The sequence below is a fragment of the Brienomyrus brachyistius genome, chromosome 2, assembly GCF_023856365.1.
Source record: "Brienomyrus brachyistius isolate T26 chromosome 2, BBRACH_0.4, whole genome shotgun sequence".
Classification (NCBI taxonomy): domain Eukaryota; kingdom Metazoa; phylum Chordata; class Actinopteri; order Osteoglossiformes; family Mormyridae; genus Brienomyrus; species Brienomyrus brachyistius.
In genome coordinates this window covers 23,456,668-23,478,523 of record NC_064534.1, presented here as the reverse complement: position 1 = coordinate 23,478,523, position 21,856 = coordinate 23,456,668, and the positions used below count along the sequence as shown (strand labels likewise).

At 39.2% G+C, this 21,856-nt stretch overlaps 1 protein-coding gene across 3 annotated transcripts in view; it reads left to right on the top strand.

Moving 5' to 3' along the window:
* The first annotated feature begins 13,986 nt into the window (after window positions 1-13,986).
* The window catches only part of LOC125722583 (death-associated protein kinase 1-like), a 38,675-nt gene continuing 30,805 nt past the window's right edge, over window positions 13,987-21,856 (top strand). The window contains exons 1-2 of one of the 3 annotated variants that reach the window (XM_048998780.1): window positions 13,987-14,188; window positions 14,711-14,874. In XM_048998780.1, the coding sequence (XP_048854737.1) occupies window positions 14,807-14,874 (68 nt within the window). In that variant the 5' untranslated portion in view covers window positions 13,987-14,188; window positions 14,711-14,806. Of the gene's footprint in view, window positions 14,189-14,246; window positions 14,588-14,710; window positions 14,875-21,856 lie in introns of those variants that run through there. The other 2 variants (XM_048998766.1, XM_048998774.1) reach the window with 2 other exon arrangements.

The window sequence follows — 21,856 nt, the reverse complement described above, 5'->3', positions numbered from 1 at the left end:
CCAACGTCCAGAATGTACAGTATACCACAACCATGACAGCTTCCCAGCTAACATTTAACGTTGGCCCAACGTTGGTAGAACGTCAGACATAACGTCGGCCCAACGTCATTAGCAGACGTTGGCCGGACGTGCATCTGCTCATCGGGTTTACGTCAACTCATCGTCTGCAGCGAACGTTGTCCCAGAATAGTGGATGCCAACAGGACCAAATAATGTATCAATGCCTTTTTTAGTTATAAATGTGACCCATCACAACAAAATCGGGCGGACGGACTTTGACTGAAATGAAAATTCGGAATGAAATGACTGAATGAAAATTTTTACTTTCATTGTACTTTCCCAGCTAACATTTAACGCTGGCCCAACGTTGGTAGAACGTCAGACATAACGTCAGCCCAACTTCAGAGTAAGAAGCTCCAGTCCTACCGAACTAGAATTTAGGTTCAATTGCACACTAAGCTGCAACAAAATGTTTCAATCAATTCGGAATGAATGACACACACGGCTCTAGTTTCTCAAGGTGAGCTTTGGCTTTGATTCCTGGTGTCATGGCGGGATGGAGTCCATGACCTTGGCACACATCTGGCATGTGCAGAAATGAGAGGTGTGCAGGGGGAGGCTGAGCACCTGTCCCTTTTGCCCGAATTGTTTAAGGTGAACTTGTGCATGAACTTTTAATCCACTGAGTAGCCCTTTTTAACCTTTGAGCACCTGCCCTTCAATGAGTCTCTGTACAGCCCTGCCGCACGTTGCTTGCTAGCATGCCATGCAGTGGTAATGCGAAAACTTACTGAAGGAGAATACAGAACTTATCCTGTGGTCCATGGTCTTGTGGTGCTCAGATAACGTAGCAGCTTTGATACTTATGGCATCCATCACAATTTAGCCATCTGAAAATGGCTTTTTATTTGAACAAAAAAATGTGCATTTATGTAAATGGGGAGACAGGAAAACTCATCAAGTGTCTGCCGGAGGTTGAAGGGGTTAATATGCAGTGTTCTTGCGAAGGAAATACTCAGACGCAGGAAATGGGCCTACAGGAACCGTCCATTTATATAATTTCCTTTCTGACATTATAGTGTGAATGATCATGGAATGTGATAAGGAAGATAATATTAAGCATTGCGGGACTGTTTGTGCAGTAATTTCTTTTGTGAATTAGAATTGTTTCTATTAACATAGCAGAACAAGCAGAATGAGAAGCATCTAAAGTGCCCATATCCAAAAATCTGTCCTAAAATGTGTATAGACTCAGTAAAAATCAAGCCTAATGTTTTAAGCAAAAGAAAAAATGTTGGTTTTAGTCTATTTTTGGGTGATTTGATATACAGCTGCCTGGACTGAGAAAGTTTCCAAAAGTCAATCGGGAGGACATGTGGAATTTTGGGCAGAATTACCAAGGGAGGTGAGAAGTAGGATATCGTAGGAAAGGGAGCATTAGTATGGATATAAAAATATTACAGATGTAAATTTAATTTCAGACAAGGGTGAACTCAGTACATGTGCTGTAAATTAGATAACATTTCATGTACCTTATGTAATACCTTACCTTACAAATATACCTTACCTACAGCTCTGAGCATAATACTCAAAGAGCAATGACAATGACTGAGCAGCAAGCAATGCTCACTACTCTGTGTCCATGACTACTACTGGCTCAGTGCATGATCACACAGGCTGGGCTCCAATCACCCGATTGCAAATACTGCACTTTCCAGAGTAGCTTCACTGTTGTGCCTTTTGAGTAAAATTCTTAACCCCCAGTTACTCCAGGGTTTGACCCTGTTTTCTCAAAAAAATATACTTTACTTTGGGTAATTGTTTTTTTGTCTATGCTACTGTACTTTGTGGCCTGTTCTGCATGGGATCATCTCTGTTCCTCTCCAGACTGATCAGGATACGTGGCTGAAAGATGGATGGAGATAGAATGCTGTTTGTGAATCAACTCATGTATATGCCGGTTATCTCAGGAAGTGCTATACAGATGCCTTATCTCTATGTGGTTGACTGTTGGTACTATACTCTTCACTATTTCAAGTTAGCATTACATTTTATACAGTTACACTGGTTACCGGTTCAGTCTCCGTTCACATTTGAAATATTGCTTCTCAGTTATAAAGTTCTGCATAATCTCGCTCCTCACTACCTCAGTGAACTCTAGACTCACCGTCTCGCTCTCTCAGATCCTCTAATAATAATCTCCTTGCCGTTCCACGCACCACACTTTCCACCATGGGTGGTAGGTCCTTCAGTGCCATGGCCCCCAAACTATGGAACTCTCTTTCACAATCTCTCCATGACTCCTCTTACTTCTCTTCTTACACATCTCAACTAAAGACATTTCTCTTACATGAACATTTTTCTACTGTCTTTTCCTGATTACTAATTTTTTTTCCTGTAAAGCAATCTTGGGATTCTGATAGGTGCCGCCGTATATAAATGTAACTTATTGTTATTATTGTTAGCTTGTGTTTGCATCATATGGAAAAAAGTATCTGGAAGCTCCTTCTAATTGATTAATTCAGCAACACCAATTACTGACATAGATATATAATTAAGAATTTGGACATGCACTTACCAGCAACAAACATCGGCTGCAGAATCAGTCGCAGTTATAGGTTGCCACCTTTCCAGCTAGTCAGTTTCAGAAATATCTGCCCTTTTAGAGCTACCAAAGTAAACAAAAACTAAAATGATCGTGAAAAGGAATCAGCAACAACAGGGAGGTCACACAGATTCACAGAAAAGAAACAATGAATGCTAAAAAATGCAGTATATAATAATTCTGTGTCCTCAGCTGGAACACTCACTGTCTCTGTAAGCAGTGTCAGCACAAGACCTGTTTATTTGCCATTTGCACAAGTATATCGCAATTTTTATCATCACCTACCCCATCGTGCTTTCCATAGTCACGTCACATTCCATATTGGGGGTCACATCACAGGGTCATCTAGTGCATAGCCCCCCTGGAGGTCAGGGTTACGGGGCTTGCTCAAGAGTCCACAGACAGGTGATTGTTCTGCCAATACCAAGGCTTGAACCAGAACTCTTTCAATCACAGGCACAGCGACTTAGTCAGCTGAGGAACTCAGGCAGCTGGCCAGTGTTGGTTTCCATAGATAAGCAGCGGCACACAAACCTTCCAACACTGGACTCTGGTGCAGCAGTAATGTATTATCTAGGGTGATAATTAATTCATCTGGCAGCCTGAGTTCTGGATGTGATGTGATGTTCTGGATGTGACTCCAGCAGGATGGTACCTGCCTGACTGTATAATGCCAATGGTGAAGTGTGATAGAGGGGGGCATGTCAGGTACAGCAACCAAGCAGCAAGCAACCAAGATTTTGTTTCTACCAAAGAGTACAGCATGAAGAGTCACAGTCACAGAGCACACAACTGGTTGGAAGAAATCAAATCTTGGTTTGAGTTTGTAGCTTCTGGACCTGAAATGCCCAACACTAGTAATCACAGGGTATATTTAATGCTTTGGTTTCCATTTTTTTGGGACAAATTAACCAACAAATCATAGATTTTCCTTTAATCAGCCAACCTCAGATCTTCCTCAATCCACTCTATCATTCCTTACTCTAAATATACTTATTTAGCAGACAAATGAAGTTCAAATTTTACTGCTGTGATTCCCTTAAAGTCCTGATGTGTCACATGCCTTTCAATATGTGCACATCTCAATTTCAAGTAATTACTATGGTAAAGGTAAACCTTACATCATCATAATTTGACTGTATTTGCAGAAATTTGGAAAATCACATCTTTATAAATATATTAGAATTAATTTGTAGTACGGCACACAAATATATCATTATACACCATCACTCCATCGTGTCAAACAACTGGAGTCTGGAAATAAACCTTTAATCATGGTGCATTAAGATCATTTTGGTGGTATATTTTGGTAATACTGTAATCCACAGAGGGAAAGGCAAAGAGGAGGCGTGTTTCCTGACTGCCGATTTAGATTTGCTGGTTTGAGTGGCGGATGCAGCTGTTGTTTCTGCCATTTGCTTCCCAAGGGTTAAGAAACACAAGAGACCATGGGACTGCAACAGAACTCTACTCGTTGCTGCTCACATGGCAAGGAACCTCCTGACGAAGTACAAAATCACCATTTAATGATGAAATAATTATGATGGACAAATACATGCATTATCACATATTATGCCACATATGGATGAAAACAAAGGTGCAATTGTCCTTTAAAACAAAAGAATGTATCATTTGTTGTCCAGAAATTAAATCATTATGAAGTTATAAAATGACAGAATACGGTTATACAATGAATTTTCATAGCTATCCCGTATTACTTTATATAATCTACCAAGATGCAAAAGATTGAATTGTTATTATTACGCAATTACATGAAATGTCCTCGTATTTCATAAAATAAGCTGGTCAAAACTATTTATTCAAGCATATACCTGTACAGCGATACTAGGAATTCTAACATCCATGAACCTGTGAACTTTTAAACCTGAAATTTTAACCTACCAGCAGCTGTAAACCCTTCTTATATTAGAGATGCCTGAGATCTCTGTTAACCCCTAATCTTCAGCCTCAATATACTGCATGTTGGATTGTCTGCGCTAAACATTATTTTGAATATGAAAATCTGAGCCTATCCAAGGGGATTGGCACAAATCTGATATTTATTCAGGTAACAAGTTGGAATGGAAGGTACTGAGGTTTCAAAATATCTCAATGATTTCATGGAGGAAACCTGATTCCTTTCAGCTGTGACGGTGCTTCTCTCCCTCAGCAAATGCATCTCTTGTGTTAAGGGGAGAAAAGTGGCCCCAAACAGAACAGTCATTGTTCTCGTAAAGAAAAAAAGTGCATCTCAGTTGTGTAATGAAAGAAAATACTGCCATAGGGATAGTAACAAGCTAAAAGCATGGAGGATAAATGACCAAAATGGAAGATAATTAAGTAAGTATGAAGGACAGTTCAGATTAGCGATCTGCTCTGGCCATAGGCAGCACTGGTAACTGAAGCTACATTCAAAGCAATTACAATGTCAGTTTAGACTCTTATTTTAAATGTTGTAGAATAGAATAAATGTAAATGAAATGTAATGAAAAATACTTTTATAAATTAGACCTACACTCCAAAAATGTAAATTAATAAAATGCTTACTAGATTTCTTAAGGTACTTACAGCATTAAAATGATGGGTTATGTGTTGGGAGGGTGTTGGACAATACAAGAGCAGGAATCAGGGCAAAAACAGGAAGGGTCTATTCTATTGATAAAGACAGGAAAAAAATGGAGCGCAGGGGAGCTGAACAACGAGACTAACAACATCAATGTCAGGACTGGGGAGCACAGGAATGGGAAGCAACTTTATACAAAGGCTGATGAAGGGAGACAAAAGTGAGGCAGCTGGAGTGCATTGCACAAGGGCAGGAATAGGAAGTAAGACTAATATGTATCAGTGTAACTCGTTAGAGCCACACTAGGGCAAAACAGCAGGGGCACGTTGGTAGGACGTGACATTATGAAATTCTGACTTACTTGCAAAGTCAAAGATGCTTTTCAACATCTCACTTTTTTTCAAATTTATCATTGCGGGAGGGATTCTTTAGCCGGTGATGGTTGCTTGTTTCTTATTAGTCATGTCATCATTGGCAAGTAAAATACCGTCTTGTGGGCACATCCTGAATGGGGAGCTCTTTCTTCTGTCCCATCTCACACTGTTGCCTTCTCAGTTCGAATCGTATCTACATCAGCATTAGCTGTCCTATGTTTGAAATGTATATCCAACCTTTTACATTTCGCCAGCACACTATCCACTCCACAGTCACAAAAAACGAGTCTGGCTTCATCCACCATATTGCATTCATTGTCTGTTCCTACTATTAATATTTTTCCTTGGATTTCATGTTGTGGATGGATTTCTATCCTGCTGTGACATCAGTATAATGTTTAGCACACTCCCCTGCCAAATGTTTGTCCTCTTTGAGTATCATTTACAGCTGTTACACTGAGGTAGTTGGTTTCTAAATGACGTCTAATAGTGACCCGTCAGTGCTTTTGCAAGTTGCTCCAAAATTGTTTGGTTTTTGATTATGTATAAATCCTTTATCCATGGAGTAACAGTCCCTCATGTTGGAAACGTGTATGTAATGTTGAAGCTGGCCAATCTAATTGTGTTCAGAAGGCCTTCACCCTGAACGATGTTCAAAGACCTACAGTTACAAGCATTCTATCAGAAATGGGTTGACTTACCACATACCCGTGAATTGTAGCTGCCAGATATTTGTCAGTCGACTTATCTGTTTTTGCACCACCATGTTTCACTTTCAAATGTTATGATAAATTTATGCTCCTGTGGAATTTAAATTTGGCAGCACAAATATGTGAAATTATGAAAGTTTTATCCTCTGGAGCGACCAGTCAATTTTTTAAAATGAAATGTAACAAACAATGTTTCCTAGCTTTTCCCCTCCTTTAGCTTCCCTGTGACATGCTAGTTGAATGCTTTGATTTGAGTTGTGAATTCTGGGATTATCATGATCAAAGCGCTCACTTCCAGTCAAGCTGTGATTACAAGAAATACTAAGAATGGCTTGCGTCTAAGGATTAGTGTGGTAATCACATAAGCCATACTTCTTGGCATCTGCCCATATAATCTAAAAACTACTTCTGGTTAATTATTTACTTTATCTACTACTTTAACTTTAGATAGTGATGCTGATGATGATGTCTCTCGTCAGACCTGCTCATTTCTTAATTAATTTCTATCTGATTAAAACAAAACCTTTTAATATATTTTGAGTGGGCAAATATGGAATAGAATATGGAATATGGAGAATATGGAAAAATCACCATTACAAAAAAAATATATATGCTTCAAGGTGCTGTGATTATGTACAAACTCCTTTCTCAATTGTACATTACTTTGGATAAAACTGTCTACTAAAAAAATGCAATCTATAAAAATATAACATAATAAAAGGAGATTCACTCTCCACAGAGCAAAATATGAGTAAAAAAATCCTAAAAATGATCAGATGTAGATACGATCAACAGAAAAGATGCCTGAGGAGGAATATTCTGAAAATTTCCTCATAACATTTGGATTTGTGTATATGTGAATTATTCATTTCATAATGTTGCATCAAGTGATTCAGGGAAGTTCAGCAGTTTTCAAATAAAATGTCATGGCGTGTGTTTGAACAATCTGTAGCAAAAAACGGCATAATACTCTTGCTATGATTTTCTTTGTGAAACCCTTCTGAGATTCTATGGGAAATAAAAGGGCAAGTCAGTCTCATATCTCACCCTTCAGTGTTATTTCCCAGATGGTAGACTTTGATATTTAGCGGCTTATATTTTTCTTTCGTGTGTAAGCTCCACAATATTGACAAAAAATAAAAGCTTAATACAACTGGCAAAACAACAAATATGTTTCCCTGTGGAGGAGGGGTCAGATGTTTGGGTTCCAAAAATATAACTGAATTTTTCATGTTCTCTCAGCAGTCTCACTTCCTCTTTACAGTGTGTGATATCTTGCTTAGTTACTGAAGATTCTTTCCAGGCTAGTTGAGAAAATTGTCAGTTGACGGTTGATGAAGTCCTGGTTACTGGTGAGATTTTAGACAGTCCAAACTGAACTAGTTCAAAGAAGAGTAATTTGCTAATCAGTGCAAAAATGTCCCCAGGTGCCTGTCCAAACTGAAAACGCCTTACATTAAAATGGTATTTCCTCTGGTAAGGGACTATTTGTCTCTAATTTGCCTATAGTGTGTGAGTGATAAAATAAGCCTAGCTTGACCATTTGCACTAATGGGTACGTGTAGATCTAATACAGGCTATAAAAACAAGGCTAAAACTTACTGTTGAAATCTTACTGTTGAACAGCCCCCGAGCAGTGATGAATGTGTCTGAAAATCAGGCATTGGTCTCATGTGACCATGAAACTATTCTAAAACACAATCACTTTTTAATGAAAGAACTCACAAAAAAACAACACAAACCTGCTGCTAGTTTTGGTAATTCAGTTCTTTTTAATATTTATTTAAACCAGAAGTTCTCAGTAATCTAATAATGACTCACATATGAAAATATGCTGCTTCAGCTCTATACTTAACAGAGGTGGACAAAGTACACAACTCCATTAGTTGAGTTACAATATAGATACTGCTGCAAATATTACTCCAGTACAAGTGAAAGTTGCTCAGTCAATGTTTTACTTGAGTTAAAGTACTGGAGTACTTTTTTCTAAAAATACTTAAGTATTCAAAAGTACATGTTCTTTATAATGTCAACAAATTGTTGAATTATTGGCATAATGCCTTTACAGAAAAAAAGTCATAACTTCAATGAGAGTTTCAGGCAGCAATGTCCTAAAGGACTCCCATGGCATCTCAAGAGGGTGCTTCATGACGACAGCACTGGTTTCAGGCAGGCATCTGCAACTGGAGAGACTATCTGTCTCAATCCCTGGTTTGTCAGGGTTAACTTCATGGCTGTATTGTTGGCAGGTCTCCAAATGAATGGTCCTGAAATCCCAACAGGTGCCTGCTGTCCAGGGTTCTGCAACGAGCACACCCCCTTGCCACCCGGTGGGAGTAGCCAGCACCTGTGGGTCCTGGAGATGCTGCCCTGGATGAATTTGCCTGTCAGTCACTGTCATGACCCTCCCCCACCTTCACTGTGTGTTTAGGCAGGATGTTCTATCCAAACACCGTCTCTTCCATCGTCTTTTCTCCACCCTCTGACCCTCCCTCTAAGAGCCTTTCATGGCTCCTTGTTTGGGGGAGGGAACCCTCATGTCAGCATCTGCTTTCCTTCATGCCCACATCCTCCACCAGTATGACAGGCACAGACACTCACAAAAGCTGGCCAGCAGGAGAAATCTCCAGGCAAGGTGTTTTTATTCAGAGCTATGGGGGAAGGTAGGATGGATGCAGGCAGGGGGTGTCATCAGGGTAAGGAGTAGGCATGGCTCAGGGAAGGGTTGTCAGTGACGTGGGATGGCTTTCCGCCATGCAGGCAGCAGGGTTATTATCGTCAACAAAAAAGGAGATACAGAAATAAACAAATACAACTGAAATGCAAACTAGAAAAACTGCTTCTGAAACTTTCTGAAATCAAGCAAAAATAAACGTGAAATCATTTCCGTTACCGTCCTGAATACTATTTAGTCATGGTTTGTTTATCTTTAATTGCCATTAATACCATTAATGTTTACCATTAATAATTTTGTCCATTTTGAGGGCATTAGTACATAACGTGCACCGCGTTGTCATATGGGATTATCTAATCAATTTACAAAAGAAAACTGAGAATAATATAAAAAGAAGAACTTAAAAAAATACTATATATATATAAAATAATCGCTTAAAAAAAGTAAAAAAAAAAATCAAAACTATAATAACACTGGTTGGAAGTCACCCCTCACCCACAAGCCGTTCACTCCCAGTGTACTTTCGGTCTGCCCACAACACGCTTTTAAGTGGTGCTGAGGGAGGCAGCCTTGCCCCCCTGCCTGTGGTAATCAGCAGCCACCAGTCGCGTCTTGTCTGCATTCCTCATGGTCGGCTCTGCAGCTGCACATGGCGAGATCGTCGCCTCCCGCCAAGGTTTCCTGGATTTCTGCATGCCTGCGGCGTCACAGTCTTCAGTAAGAGCTATAAGTAGCTGATCAATCTACTATTTGAATCTACTATTTTACCAGATATTTCTGTGAATCATGATATCTGTGTCACTGAGTAGCTTTAAACTACAGGGTAGATTTACCTCGATCTAATGTTGATGAATCCATCAAATTTGTAGCTAAATGTGAGAAAATGTTTCTTGTTTTTTTTTTGTTAGAATTCAGTGAAAATGTTAAATGCTGTATTTAAAATGAATCAACTTTTCTGCAAGATGTTTTTGATATGATTTACTGTCACAACCTATATATTTATTTCAACTTGTATTACTATGGTCCATCTGTATATATTTCATTTGAAGTCAATTGAACCTTGACCTGAATCTGCATGATTTTATAATTTTTTTAGTTTCTGCCATATAATTGGCTGATTCCATATTTGCATGAACAAACATTTGTTCCTAATAAAGTGCCTGATATAATAATAATAATAATTATTATAATAATTATAATAATTATAATAATAATAATAATAATAATAATAATAATAATAGGGGCGGCATGATGGTGCAGTGATTAGCACTGTTGCCTCATACCTCTGGGACCCGGGTTCGAGTCTCCGCCTGGGTTACATGTGTGCAGAGTTTGCATGTTCTCCCCATGTTGTGTGGTATCCACAAACACATGTCCGGGTACTCTGGTTTCCCCCCACAGTCCAAAAACATGCTGAGACTAATTGGCATTACCAAAATTGCCCGTAGGAGTGCATGTGTGAGTGAATGGTGTGTGAGTGTGCCCTGTGATGGGCTGGCCCCCCATCCTGGGTTGTTCCCTGCCTCGTGCCCATAGCTTCTGGGATAGGCTCCGGACCCCCCATGACCCAGATGGAGAACTTAAATTGACTCCAATGGTTAAAATGATGCTTATAGTACTTTTGATGTTGGTGGCACTTACTAATTCACTGGTGGAATCATTTGCTTCTCAGACATGAGTTAATAGTTTTGGGTAAGTTACAGGCTTTTGCAGCTAAACCATAGTGTTGTGCTATATGCATGAACAGAAATGCTCTTAAAGTCTTGAGAATGTTAAGCAGGTTTCATGAAATGTGCCAAAGCAATCAAGAAAAACTGCAAGAGGGAGAGCCCTCTAGTGGTTATATTTCATAAATAATAAAATGTATTTAAACATCAACAATTCCCATTATAATTACTACAAGTTTATTGCCGAATGAAACCATTGTCTTCTTTTAACATTTCAGATTTTATCATGTGAATTTTGGTCAAAGTGCAACTTATGTTATATGGTTTAAAAATGTGGACATTTTACAAATTATTTAAAACAACATTTGGTGATATCCACTAACTTAAAGATTTAGTTTTCTAACGTCTAATGTAATAATAATAATGCATTTATTTGGATTAAAAGGAAGAAAATATATATGTTTGGCAAAAAAGAAACCAGTACTGATTAGTAAAAGAGGGCTTTAATGTGGATCACATCCTGTTCTTTTTCCTGAGCCTGGACAATTTGTATTAGTTACATAGGACTTGTCAAAAACTGAGTATACCTGCTTGCAGCCATAATTGTCTGTGCTTTAATTTGTATACACTTGTCTATTAACATGAGTGGAATTCGGTGTTATGGCATGACATTTGGCATATTAGGGTTCACCTCACTGTGTATTGGTTAGATGTAGAGACGGTGAGCGCATACCTTCTGTATCTGTGGCATTGTCCAGTCTCCAGACCTCAATCCTTTAGAAATTGAATGGGGTGAACTGGGCAGAAAAGTCACACAAACACACTCTGCGAATAGCTGTGGATGAGCTGGAAAGACATGTTGGGTGAGTCCTGTTGAAACTCGTTAACCAAATACTTTGTGTTTGTGACCCTGTTATGAAGACTAATGGTAACTATTATGAAAAATGTATGGATAATTTTCAAGTTTCTTGAACAATGATTTGGCACTCCATTTGTTCTGCATACGGTACTGTGTGTTTTCCTTTTCAATTTTAAGAATTTACAGAAAATGAATTATTTGAGTCATTTTTGGAAAAAAAAACTAGTTTCCTTGAAGCATATTCTAAGTTTTTAACTGATACTGTATTTTGAAATGTAATTTTCCCGTGTCAGCTTTCTCCTATGCCAGATTTCTACATAGCTGAAATAAAATATCATAAAAGCAGCTTTAATAAAATATTATTAAATGTGTATGCATGGAAATTAAATCAGTTAAGATAGCACACAATGACAGCATTGTGTGTCTTTCACTCATTTTTTTGGAATCTTTATGAGCTTAATTGGAGTTATGAAATTGCACATAGGTGTGTGTGTGTCAGTGTGCCCTGCGATGGGTTGGCACCAGTGTCGGCTGCTGAAAAATATTCTAGGTGGGGCTGTTTGTGCCGTAGTCAGTCAGTTTCAGTAACCATCCCAATACAATGTAACACAAACTGCAGGATACCAGTGCTCTGAGAAACAGTCAGTAATTATTTCATTAGCATTAAAAATCAACAGATTAATAAATTATTACATTTATTATTGCAGAACTAATCTCTGAATCTTTAAAAAAAATCCAGCTAGAAACATATTCTAAAGGCCATTCAAGCTTTCAAGTTGAGCAAACCAGCCACCATATATGACAGAGGCAGTACTAACTGGGCATTAGTAGCGAACTTGAGACAGCAGACTATCATCTCATCATCAAGGACATCAAGAGAGGAAAGCAGAAAGAAACAACCGCGACAGTCCCCCCAGCTAAATGAAAGCTGCACATCCAGGGATAAAATAAATCGATCAGCAAATTAACCTTAGTCGTTTTCATTTGCTTCAGTGTTACTGACAACGTCTGAAAAACCATATAATTAATGATACCCTCATAACAGACAGGGGGTGGCTATTAGCCATGTTAATTTCAAAGTGTGTGGGTCACAGCCAGTAATATCCATTTTCTTTCTTTATATTGTTGGCTTTTATTTCATTTTTATTTATTTTGCTTTAAGTTATTTCGTGTCGCCATATGAAGTGTACTGAATATGATAGCGCCAAGATGGCGGCCCAAGATGACTATACAGTACTATTGCAGCCCACCTAGTGCGCCCATTATGGTGTGGCACCCCCAGTGCCCAGGACTCTGCTAGGGGCGATAAATTTATTGCTCTTTAGGCATCTGATTCAAGGATGTTGATTGGCTAATTTTATGTCGCTATGCACATTACTTATTTCAGTGATTGGTTACGCTGCTTACGGAATCCAACAGCCATGAAGAGATATTTGAATAAGATTGAATGAGATGAACATGAAGCTGGTTTTACCCCAATCATAAACCATCCATCCATTTTCTGAAACCATTTCACCTATTCAGGGTTGGAGGGTGTCTGGTGCCTATACTGGTGGCTGCAGGTGCAATATGTGTGTGTGTATATTTAGGTATATATTACTTTGTGGGGATGCAATCAAAAAAGTAAAATGCCAAAAGTCTTGTATTTCTTTTATCAATTATGGTTAAGGTTAGGGTTGGGTAGAGGTTTCGGTTGTCATGATGTGATTAGAGTTTTCCCCATAGAAATGAATGGGGAGTCCCCACAAAGATATAATTACAAGCCTCTGTGTGTGTCTGTGTACCTTGCACCTATAGCCACTGGGATAGGCTCCTGACCCCCACGACCTTGAACAGGACAGGCAGTTTCAGATGTTATTACCCCCAACTGTAGTTTTCTCTACATATATTTATTTTTTATGTTGGCATTGGCTGTAGCTGTTGTGGGGAATGGGTCTGGGGTGGGTGGGAATGGGTCTGGGGTGGGTGGGCTTGGGTTGGCCCTTCAGGGCAGACAGCCTCCATTTACACCAATTAACTTAAAAGCATATTTTGGATTGTGGGAGGAAACCAGAGTACCCAAACAAAATAAAAGGTGAAAAATGTGGTCAAAATATGATAATTATTCTACTCAGAACCTTTTTTTTTATTCAGGGACTGTCTTTCATTTTAAGAAACTCCGCTTACATGTTATTTAATTCTCTATTGGCAGACGTTGAAATTATTGAGGGTAATATTCAACCCAGCCTTAAATCTTCGGTGTGAGTAAACGAATAGCTAAACACATTACTCTAGGCTACAGATGAATTTGAATCATAAAAATAAATGTAGTGATTCACCTTACAGCAAAAATACATCCGAAGTTAAACGTTATCCTCCACACAATGGCATAGCAATACCGGTCTTATATCAGGGAAATTGTTGTTCTAGTTAATTAGCCACTACATTTAATGTAGTTAACGCCCCATTCCAGACGCGTTATTCTAGTTTTCTTTGTTTAATTAACGCCAGGTTGTGTCACATAGGGCTGGCGTAATTCGCGTTGCGAGGAAAGCGCACTCTGCTGCCTCCTGGCGACCAAACAGCGCGGTGTATAACATTTCACAAGAGACGCGCCGCAAGTGCATTGTTACAATCCTTCCATTTCCTGCAACATTAAAACGTCGCAGTAAAAAATAATGAAATAAACAGTCACTTTGTTAAACAGTCGTCTGACTCAGCACTTAGGACATCCACACAGGTCGTGGAGATTTAAAGGTATGTTCTGTTTTTTACGGTGTTGTCTTCCTGTTCGAGTCCATTTATCTCTAGCTCTTTTTTGTGAAATGAGGGAAAAGGCCAGACTGATTTAATCACCTGTATAGGTTTTCATTTTTAAAAGAAAAAAAATGTATGTTGTATTCACGTGCTATGATAGCGGCTGTTTAGAACCGGGGATGCGATAATTTAGGTATATTAAGAAAAGATGTTTTCTGAGTGCCGTAAAACGCTCATGGAGATACAGTTGCGTTCTCTAGGCAACGCAAAGCTTAAACCTGTTAGCCGGTCGCTATTGTATTCTTCGAGTACCTCCCGTGTACGTATGGAGCGTGTAGAAGAGCTTCGGGTTACCTGGAAAACCCTATTTGCCGTTTTTTTACACCGAAGTCGTTGAGTGTAAGAGGCGAGCGGCGATAATTCAAAGATTCGATTGTATTGGGGAACAAGTAAGTTGGGCTTCAATGTGGATATCACCGTTGTCTTCTTATTTCGCCGAATCGTTGTCGCCCCCTTTTCTAGGCCAGATATGACCGATGACCACCACAAAATATGGGGACATTGACAGAAAGGCACTGTTAAGAGTCGATTTTGTGATCCCGGGACCAGGAAGCGCTCATGAACATGACCGTGTTCAACCAGGAGAATGTGGAGGAATATTACGAAATCGGAGATAAGCTCGGAAGGTGAGTGACTGAACCGTATGGATCGAATAAGTAAATGAATACTGTATAATTATTTTAATAAACTTTACGTAAAACACGCACAACTAGTACTAGTATTAAATGTTTCTTGGTATGAAAATTTACCGGTCATGTTGACACATGCGCAAAAAAACCGAAAGGATAATATTTTCTATTCAATATTACTTCATATAGCATGGCAGACAATAAGATATTTTTCATTGCTCGGCCGTAGTGTTGAATAGTAACACTGTATCGAGTTCTAAAGGGAAGTGCATTTTGTACTTCGATCAAATGATTTTTGCAGATATTTGCGTATGAGGTGCTATTATTAATTGCGAAATAAGGAAATGAAAGCGTAGTTGTTGCATGGCACTATGTCTGAGTTCTTAACCGTGCGGTTTTAATAAATTATTATTATTGTTGTTTTAACTTTTTTGGGGCGCCTGCGGTTGGGTGTGTTTTCTGTAGACGATCCACTGAATTTTTTTTTCCCGGTGCCTTATCAATTCCACATGTTATTCTTATTGTGCAACATGTTTTGCAGCATGCCTGCCATTTCTAGAGTTCTGTGCTTTCTAAAAAGTGTCTTTTATGTTATTGAGTTGCTTTAGATTTAATGATGTTTGAGAAATTGTTTACTGTCGTTTAAGTAGTGTTTTTAGCGCTGTTAAACACAGATACACTGACAGTGACTTGTCAGCAGTGGAAAGGGTTTTATTCCATGACTAACATTTGCTAAAATGGGAATAACTGCAGTTATTATTAAATGCAAACAATTTGAAGGAAGGTTGTATTGTTTGGAATACATTTTTCAGTCACATTAATAAATGAACATTTCCGTGTAAGAATGGAACAGTGGTTCTTTATCTGGTTTCAGTAATCATTTGGCAATACTTATGTACTTGTACAAAAATCACTTTGGGTAATTTTAAAACTTTTTCACACTTTATTTTGCTGTATGTTTTGAATAATGCAGTGTAATATATATTACAGAAGAATGTAAATTGTCCAACTGCTACTTATTAAAAATGGAAAAGAATTTTGGCTGTAAAAAATGTCCCTGCTTGGCAACTTTTGCATGAATTCTGCTTCATTTATGATTCCATTTTTAAATTTATTTAAAAGGATTACATTTAAATGGAAGTTTTAATTACTATATTATAATTACTCATTTCTCATCCTTTGAGAGTATGGTCAGAAAGTTTAATGGTTATAATCAGTTATAGTCATAGTACTTAAATTGTAGCTCTTGTGTTTGCTTGTTCATTGGCGTCCTTTGGCTCTCAGGTCACACTGTTGCCTCGCATCCACACATCTAGGGCCCTTTTTTCCCCTGTAGGTTTTTTTAGTTCTCCCATTTCCTGCTGCTGGTCATGAAAACATTAGCTTACCTGGTGTGTACATTTCCAGTAAAATTAGTTCATGCATGTATGCGTGTCTGAGAGTTTCTTCCTTCTGCTTGATTGGATTCCTGTCCTGCCTTGTGCTGTATTTCCTAGGATGCACCCCTGACTCGCCATGAAACTATTATAGATCATTGTTTATGTAAGATGGATAAGAGCAACCAAAACTGAAATGGTTTAATAAAGTGAGCAGTGCATGCTGAAATGCAAGTTTGTGTGCACAGAGTTAGTATGGCTTTCGGTACGGTCACTTGTGCGATCATGTGCTGAATGACAGTGCCAGGTGTTGAGTTTCATGTGAGGTTTCTTGTGAGGTTTCAGCAGTTAATATAACAAAAAATGCTGTTATGATTTTCAGTTTAAAAACGTTAATGTCTACTGACTTTAAACTAAATCAAGTAAAATGTTCTGTGCTAACATTAAAATAGTGGAGTTTGTCTTCTGTATTCTGCATTTGGAATTTGAATCCTGCCCTTCTGTGTGTTTGTAGCACAAGTTTTCATTTCCTCCCTGTGTTGTTTTACTACCATAGTCCAAAGATGTGCACCTAGGTGAACTGCAGTCTTGAATTTGCCTTGCATTTATCTGTGTGCCCTGCAATGGATTGGCATCTGTCTAAGGTATTTGCGGACCTTAGGCAATTTACTGCATAAGATGGACTCCAGCCCCCCTCAGTATCTTGTGCTGGCAAAGTTGTTGGAGAGTTTATGGATGATCCTTTCACAGGAGTTGGTTGGTGGCAATTTTAGTTAGGTCTTAGAAGGTCCATGGGTTCAAATCCAGGGGTTGGCAGAATGATGTCATTGTTGGACCTCTGAGCAAGGCTCCTCTTAACACCAGTTCCACAGGGATCCGGCTTGACACCACTCTCTGATTCTCGCCTGTATGTCAATTTGACCAAAAGCATCTGCTAAATACATGTAAATGTTAATATTGTGTGATGGAATTGTCAATCTGAAAGTGTGTAGTTTCACTCTTTCTATGTATAATCAATAATTTGTTTAGCAATTTCACTTATTTAAAATTCGGTTAAGTTTAAAAAACAAGTTGAAAAACATGAACATGTAGTGAGTCTTTCTCAGTGGTGTACAATTGGAGATTACAGCTAGAAACTAAATCTGGATGTTTTCACTGAATTAAATGTTAAATATAATATAAGTGTCAAATATTCAGGGAACTCGCTTCTTAGTGCCTGGGTTGGATCTTTCGGTAAGAGTTAGTTATGCATCAATGTGGAAATTTTGGCTGATATTGGCAACTGATGATTTTTTTTGTCTAATTACCCATAACCAGTGAATTTCTGAGCTGCACAAATGTGCAGTGAAACTGGTGTCAGTCACAATACTTGTGAATATGTGTAGCAGCCGCATCGTATAATGCAGACGGTGAGATATCCATGAAGTTGTGCTGCCTTGGGACATTGTAATGAGGTTCCAAGTGTTGCATGAGGAAATTCCTCATCCTCCACTATGAGAAATGGTTTCAGTACATTCATCTCTATTAGTTTAGTAATTATATTTAGCTTTGGTGCTGCTTACTTTAGCTAAAGTCTATGTTTCAGTAGGCTGTATCAACCAAGATTGATACATTGGACTGATGTCTTGATTTTTAACAAACATTGGCCATCACTGATGTTGACTGATGTATGTTAGCCATTATTCATGCATCTCTAGAAACAGTAGTATGGTTAGATGTATGAAATATGCAAAATATGTTTAAGGTTTAGAAGTCCCCATACATTGCATGCAGTCTTAGATTTAAATTCTGTGATTCCCTGCATATTGTTAAGCCTTATATTTCAGTACCTTTTGATCAAGGTTACCATTTGCTGTACAATTACTAAAATGTGTTTAATTCAGCATGAGTAGGTCTGTTCTCCCATCAGGCCCTTAAGTCAAAAAGCTCTTAAAAGGTTAGGCAGTGTAAGAAAATCTAGCAGAAAAAAATCTGCATTTTATCAATCACCAGTTAACAGAATACTAAAGAACATGTTAGATTACCTTAACTTCACATGAAATAACTACATAAACAACAATTACATTTTTTGATTTATAAAATGCTTTAATTACTTATAACTGAAGTTTTTTTCTTTTATCACTTTGTAATTATAGGAGTACTTCAATTATCACAAAGCAAAAAGGTGGTTTTACGCTGTGCAAAGTTTCAATGGCAGGCAGTACTAGCACTATGCACGAGCACCTGAAGAGGAAATGCATAAGGGCAATTCTGTATTATGGACCGCCAGAAGAGGCAAAACAACCTTAAATGTTGTCTATTTATCTTTATTAAATTACTATTAGTATGGGGATGCTTTTAACATTTTGTTGCTTATACCTGCTAAATACAGTCATTATTAAAGCCATGAAGTTGTCTGCCTGCTACCTTAGAATTTCCATTGAATAAGCATTTGAGAAAATGTTTAGGCTACAATCTGGGCTTATTCTGCATTGTTTGGTGCCGGTGTGTGGTCGTCTGTGTTGGGCTTTGTGGGACCAAAGTTTATCATAAACTAAAGTTGAAACAACACTAGATAAAAAAAAAAAAAAAAAATATATATATATATATATATATATATATATATATATATATATATATATATATATATACCAAAAAATGGACTTTGAAGTGCAAAAAGCACTGTCACCCACTGTCTTTTTACCTTGTTTAACCACAGTATCTCCTCTTTTAAAATGTGTTGTGGTTGCTGAACTGTCCCTTTCTTCACTTGTGCTTATGGCCTCCTTGATTTATCATGCTCTGAAAACAGAATTTACTAAGCATAAGGATATACCGAATTTTTACAGATTACTGTAACTTTTTGGGTATTACAATACGCCTCTCATTACTATGTTAGGCATACTCCTAATCTGCTTATGGAATTGTGGGTGTGGGCAATGAATGTATAGTGCCGAAAACCCGGCAACCGTTAGCTAAAGCCTTGCAATAACAAATAATTTACTTAACTTAAATGAAATGGTCAATTTTATTTTCAGGAAGCAAATTAATCGTTTAGATTAATCAACGAATCTGTAAAATAGTCAGTAGATTGATAGAAAATAGTCGTTAGCCCTAAAATTTTCACTTCATTATATTTAAGCCATGGTTTGGTTCATACTTCAATATATATTTTTTGTCTGGGTGGGGAGACTTGGCCAGACTCCAACTTCAACCCGTTTCTGACGATTTTGCAGCTTGTGTGAGGAACTTGCTGACTTGGGTGTGACTGCTGACTCTAATGTGATGTGGGAGACCTTCCGTGATAAGACCGGATAAGCAATCGAGATTTGTCACAGTGCACGACTTGGTGGTAACTCCAATCTGTACAGGGAACTGAGGAGGACGGCTGTGAGGGCTCTGAGGACTGATAAGGTGGTGTTTGTTGGGTGAATCTATAAGCAAGTGACACACCATCTGTGGTCTAGTGACCCCCGTCCTGCTTAAACAGGAATTGAAACATCATACACATTTGAATCTGTTCCTCAGAGACTTGCAGTCAGGGCGGGTGATGGAACGGTCCTTACGGGTGACACTGCAGTTGTGACCCGCTGGGCCGGCTACGTTGAGCATTTGTTTAAAGCTAACCCTCCAGCTAGGATGTTGGACATCTCTGGGTCCACGGTACTCAAGGCTGATCCTCCAATCAACTGTGAATCACCCCATCTCACTGAGATTGCACAGGTGGTGAATTGGCTGAGGGTAGGGAAGGCCACACGGATCTGTGGTATCCGAGGTGAACTTCTCCAGGCTGGTGGTAAGGCTCCAGCATTACAGGCAATCTTCCATGTATGAGTCAGGCGTCATCCCAACTGACTGGAAAACTGGAAAGGGAAGTGTGTTCGCCTGGATTACGGCAACTACAGGGGAGTATCATTGCTTTCAGTGCTGGGTAAGGTCCTTGCTAGGGTCATTCTTAACCGGATCCGTGATCACTTACTCCCCTGTCAGTGACTGGAGCAGTCTGGTTTTATGCCTAAAAAGTCTACCAATTACCGTATCCTGACACTGAGGGTTCTCATGGAGCGCAAGCGTGAATTTTGGCAGAAATTCTTTGCAGTCAGTTTAACTCTGCATTTAACTCGGTTGATCGAGTTGCCCTGTGGGACATCCTAAGACTTTGCGGGATCCCCCTGTAAGTTGCTGGACATCATGACCGGCCTGTACTCTGGTACTGTGAGTGCTGTGCAGAGTGGAAGGAGAACCTCCTTGTTCTTCCCAATTGATTCTGGGGTTCACCAGGGGTGTGATCGTGCTCCTATTTTGTTTAATGCTTGTATGGACTGGGTGTTGGGCAGAATCGTGGGGTCTTGCAGCTGTAGGGTGTCCATTGGTGAAGAAAGATTTACTGATCTTGACTTTGCTGGCGATGCTGTGATCTTAGAGGAATCAATGGAGGCTCTGAGCGTGGCCCTCGAGAGGCGGAGCAAGGAGTCTGAGGATCTAGGCCTTTAATGACTTCTTAGGCACAGCCATCAGTAGTGCGTTTGTCTGCAGTGAGAATGTCGACCTCGAATGGGGATTTTTGCTTACCTCAGCACTGACATTCATGTCTCTGGTGACTCTTCCTATGAAATCAGCAGATGGATTGGAAGAGCATGTGGGTTCATGAGGTCACCGGAAAGGGGTGTGTTACGCTCCTGATATCTTTGCAAGAGGACGAAGGTCCAAGTCTTTAGATTCCTGGTGCTCCCTGTCTTGCTGTATGGCTGTGAGACATGGACACTATCCAGTGAGCTGAGATGAAGACTGGACGACTCCTGTACTATGTCTCTTCAGAGAATCCTTGAGTACCGCTGGTTTGGCTTTGTGTTGAACGAACAGTTGCTAGAGGAGTCACATTGAGACACAATGAGGCACATTACCTGCATTGTGAGGGAGCATCAGTTATGGCACTATGGCCATGTGGCACGTTTCCCTGAGGGTGATCCGGCTTGCAGGATCCTCATTGCTGAGGACCCAAGCGGCTGAACCAGGCCGAAGCGTCGCCCACGTAACACCTGACTGCGGCAGATGGTTAGCCATTTACGGACTGGGCCATGTGTCTGCCTGGGGAGTCGCCAGCCGGGATCCCGAGGAGTTTTGCCGTGTGGTAGGTGCGGCAACGAGCTGCATCACTGCATGCTCCCCAACCTGACCTGGGGGTGGGTGTTTATGTAATAATGAAGTAACAAACATATTTTGAAATGTGCTGCATTTTGTTATAGATAGCTTGAATGTGATGTGTAATAAATTTCCCCGCATATTGTAATTTACATATTGCGGTGGTCATTGCAAAATATGGGAGTTGCACTTTTTATGATTGAAAATGTAATAATACAGTGTTGTAATAACCAGAATGGGTATCGTCATTCACACTTTTTTGAGTTGTTACATAATGCGTAATTACACACCCTCAATGATTGTGGCAGCAAACAAAATGTGCAACATGGACTCTAATTTGCATTGTGAACCTAATTGAAATCCACAGAAACCCTTTTCATTCTCAGTCATTGTATTGAGTCATTCTCACAAACATGAGAATCCAGCAAAAACACAATGTTACAGTGAAATAGTGATTGAATGTTGAATCCAGAGCAATTGTC